This window comes from Marmota monax, unplaced genomic scaffold (assembly GCF_021218885.2).
Source record: "Marmota monax isolate L192 unplaced genomic scaffold, Marmota_monax_Labrador192_F-V1.1 WCK01_AAM20220418_F8-fsc00717, whole genome shotgun sequence".
NCBI classification, from domain to species: Eukaryota; Metazoa; Chordata; class Mammalia; order Rodentia; family Sciuridae; genus Marmota; species Marmota monax.
The window spans coordinates 4232-8353 of NW_026692249.1; the positions used below are offsets into that span (position 1 = coordinate 4232).

At 40.7% G+C, this 4122-nt stretch overlaps 1 protein-coding gene across 1 annotated transcript; it reads left to right on the plus strand.

Moving 5' to 3' along the window:
- Positions 1 to 370: 370 nt before the first annotated feature.
- LOC124086130 (ras-related protein Rab-10-like) lies at positions 371 to 1550 on the plus strand (the record flags this gene model as incomplete). Its single annotated transcript, XM_046434146.1, is given in 2 exon segments — positions 371 to 907; positions 910 to 1550. Coding segments are annotated over 2 exon segments (1088 nt in total), but the record flags the coding sequence as incomplete, so codon positions are not given.
- Positions 1551 to 4122: the final 2572 nt, after the last annotated feature.

The following is a 4122-nucleotide window of genomic DNA, read 5'->3' on the forward strand; positions in this document are numbered from 1 at the left end:
AAAAAAAAACAGTATATTCCAATATCTCTGAGAAAAGATATATGAAAACATTTGATAAAATGCTTTCAGATTTAATTTAATAGCACATTAAAAAGACAACACACCATGATCAACTTTGTTACATTTCAAGGATGCAAGAATGGTTCAACAAATACAAATCAATAAATGTAATAAGCATATAAATAAACTCAAAGGTAAAAATCATACAATTATCTCAATAGATGCAAAAAAGTGCTTTGATAGCATTCAGCGTCTCAGCCAGGCATGGTGGTACATACCTGTGATCCCAGGGCTCCGAAGGTGCAGGAAGATGATCGCGAATTCACACCAGCCTCAGCAAAAGCAAGGCCCTAAACGACTCGGTGAGGAGGCGGGCACGGGAAAAGGCGGCTCTGGCTGGGGCGGCTCGCCTTCCTGCGGCTATATGGCTGGGTTCGTCCGCTCGCGGTCTTCCTTGGCTGTCCTCGCCGCGTCCCATCGCGGAGTTTCTGCCCGGGAGGGGCTGTCCTCCCGTCCGCCGAGCTCCCTCGACGGCAGAGCTCACTCGCTCGCCTGTGGGAGCGTCCCGGCGGAGCAGCCCTGAGGCGGGAGGGAGGCCATTCTGTCCCGACCGACTCCCCGGCACCGGGCGGAGCGGCTGGGAGAGGCTGCGGAGCTGCGGTCGCCGCCCTACGCCGCCACCGTCGAGGCTTTCTTGAGGAGCTGTTCCTTGGTCGCCCGCATCCGCTCGAGCCCTCCTTTTTTTCCCACGCTTCCCCGGTCCTCCGGCCCCAGAACGCCCGGGTGAGGAGTTGGCCGTGGAGAGAAGGACCGATCCCTGGGGGCCGCCGGCGGCGAGAGCCCGAGCCGCTCCTCCCAAGGGCGAAGAAGACGTGCGACCTGCTTTTCCAGCTGCTCCTGATCGGGGACTCGGAGTGGGGAAGACCTGCGTCCTTTTCCGTTTTCCAGATGATGCCTTCAATACCACCTTTATTTCCACTATAGGAATAGACTGTAAGATCAAAACAGTTGAACTACAAGGAAAGAAGATCAAGCTACAGATGTGGGATACAGCAGGCCAGGAGCGATTTCACACCATCACAACCTCCTACTACAGAGGAGCAATGGGCACCGTGCTAGTATATGACATCACCAATGGTAAAACTTTTGAAAACATCAGCAAATGGCTTAGAAACATAGATGAGCACGCCAATGAAGATGTGGAAAGAATGTTACTAGGAAACAAATGTGATATGGACGATGAAAGAGTTGTACCTAAAGGCAAAGGAGAACAGATTGCAAGGGAGCATGGTATTAGATTTTTTGAGACTAGTGCAAAAGCAAATATAAACATTGAAAAGGCGTTCCTCACATTAGCTGAAGATATCCTTCGAAAGACCCCGGTAAAAGAGCCCAACAGTGAAAATGTAGATATCAGCAGTGGAGGAGGTGTGACAGGCTGGAAGAGCAAATGTTGCTGAGCGTTCTCCTGTTCTACCCGTTGCCATCCACCACCCGTTTCTCTTCTTGCTGCAAAATAAACCACTCTGTCCATTTTTAACTCTGTTAAACAGATATTTTTGTTCTCATCATTATAACTATCCAAACCACCTATTTTATTTGTTCTTTCATCTGTGACTGCTTGCTGACTTTATTATAATTTTCTTTAAACAAAAAAATGTATAGAAAGATCATGTCTGTGACTTCATTTTTAAATCACTGCATTTCAGTTGTATTATAGTCCAGTTCTTATCAACATTAAAACCTATAGCAATCATTTCAACTCTATTCTACAAATTGTGTAAGAATAAAAGTTAGAATTAACAATTTAAAAAAAAAAAAACAACTCAGTGAGACCCTGTCTCTAAATAAAATACAAAATAGAGCTGGGGATGTGGCTCAGTGGTGGAGTGCCCTGCGTTCAATCCCCAGCAACAACAAAAACAATAACAACAACAACAACAAACAGCATCTCTTTATGATGAAAACCCCGAATAAATTACATACAGTAATGTAAACTACATGTCTCAACACAGGGAAGGCTATACCTCATATTAAACTGAAAAAAGTTGAAAGCAGGAACAAGACAAAGATGCCCACTCTCACCACCCTAACTCAACATAGTACCAGAAATTTTAGCCAGAGAAATTAGGTAAGAGGAAGTGAATACGAAAAAAGACCCAGAATAGCTAAAGCAAGTTAGAGCTAAACCAGCCCTGATAGAAGCACCACAATACCAGATTTCAAATTATACCTGGGAGTCACAGTAACAAAAATAGTATAGTATTGGCCTAGAAAGAGACAGGTAGACTAATAGAACAAAACAGAGAAGCCAGAAATAAATACACACTGCAACCAGTTATCAACAAAGATGCCAAAATATTGGAGAAAGAACAGCCTTCTTCAACAAATGGTGCTGGGAAAACTGGATGTTCCCCTGCAGAAAATGGAAACTAGATCCCTGTCTCTCACCCTGTACAAAAATCAACTCAGTATACCTTAATGTAAGATAGGATCCTTTCAAACTACTAGAGAGAACACAGGGGAAACTCTTCAAGATCACGGCAAAAGCAATGATTTCCAAGTGAGGACTCCAACGGCTCAGGAAATCAGAGGGAGAATGAACAAGTAGGACTGCATGGAATGAAAGAATACAATCAGCAGAGTGAAGAGGAAACAAAGAGAATGGGTGACAGTCTTTGCCAGCTATCTGTCTGACAGAAGATGAATACCCAGAATATAGAAAAAAGTTGACAACCAGAAAGCAAGCAATGATATTTTAAAAAATCGACAAATGACCTGAATAGACACTTCTCAAAAGAAGAAATGCAAATTGACAATAAATATATGTGAAAGTGCTCAACATCTTTAGCCATCTCAGATGCAAATCGAACCTACAAGGAGATCATTCCAGTTGGAACAGTTATTATTTTAAAGAAAGTAACAAACAAACACTGGTAATGATGTTGGGGAAATGGAACCATATACAATGTTGGTAAGAAATTACAACATCTACAGAAAACAGTATGGATGTTCCTCAGAAAATTAATATAGAACTACTGTATGACCCAGCTATACCACTGCTGGGTATTCATTCAAAGGAAATGAAATCAGCAAATAAAAAAAGACAGCTGAATGACCATGTTTATTCTGACATTATTCACAATAAATAATATATAGACTCAACCAAGGTGCCCGTCAACAGATGCATGAATATAGCAAATATAGTGTGTGTGTGTGTGTGTGTGTATATATATATATATATATATATATATATATATATATATATGAGCATTATTCAAAGAAAAATGAAATTCTGTCATTTACAGGAAAATGGATAGAATTAGATCTTTTTTTAAAAAAAAATTTACCTCGGTCTATACCCAAAGGACTTAAAAACAGCATACTACAGGGACACAGTCACATCAATGTTTATAGCACCACAATTCACAATAGCTAATCTGTAGAGCCAACCTAGATGCTCTTCAATAGATTAATGGATAAAAAAAGGTGACATATATACACAATGGAATATTATTCAGCAATAAAAGATAATAAAATCATGGCATTTGCATGTAAATGGATGGAGTTAGAGAAGATAATGCTAAGGGAAGTTAGCCAATCCCAAAAAAACAAATGCCAAATGTTTTCTTTGATATAAGGAGGCTGGCTCATAGTGGATAGGGAGAGGGAGCATGGGAGGAATAGATGAACTCTAGATAGGGCGGAGGGGTGGGAGGGGAAGGGAGGGGGCAGGGGGTAATTAATGATGGTTGAATGTGATGATCATTATTATCCAAAGTACTTGTATGCAGACATGAATTGGTGTGAATATACTATGTATACAACCAGAGATGTGAAAAATTGCACTCTATATGTGTAATAAGAATTGTAATGCATTCCGTTGTTATATATAAATAAAAATAATAAAATTTTAAAAATCAATTTTTTTAAACTTTTATTTATTTATTTATTATTATGTGGTGCTGAGAAACTGAACCCACTGCTTCACACATGCTAGGCAAGTGCTCTACCACTGAGCCACAATCGCAGCCCCCTAGAATTAGATCTTGTCAAATGAAATAATTCAGACACAGGCAAGTATTGCATGCTTTCTCTCATATGTGGAAGCTAAAAAACAAA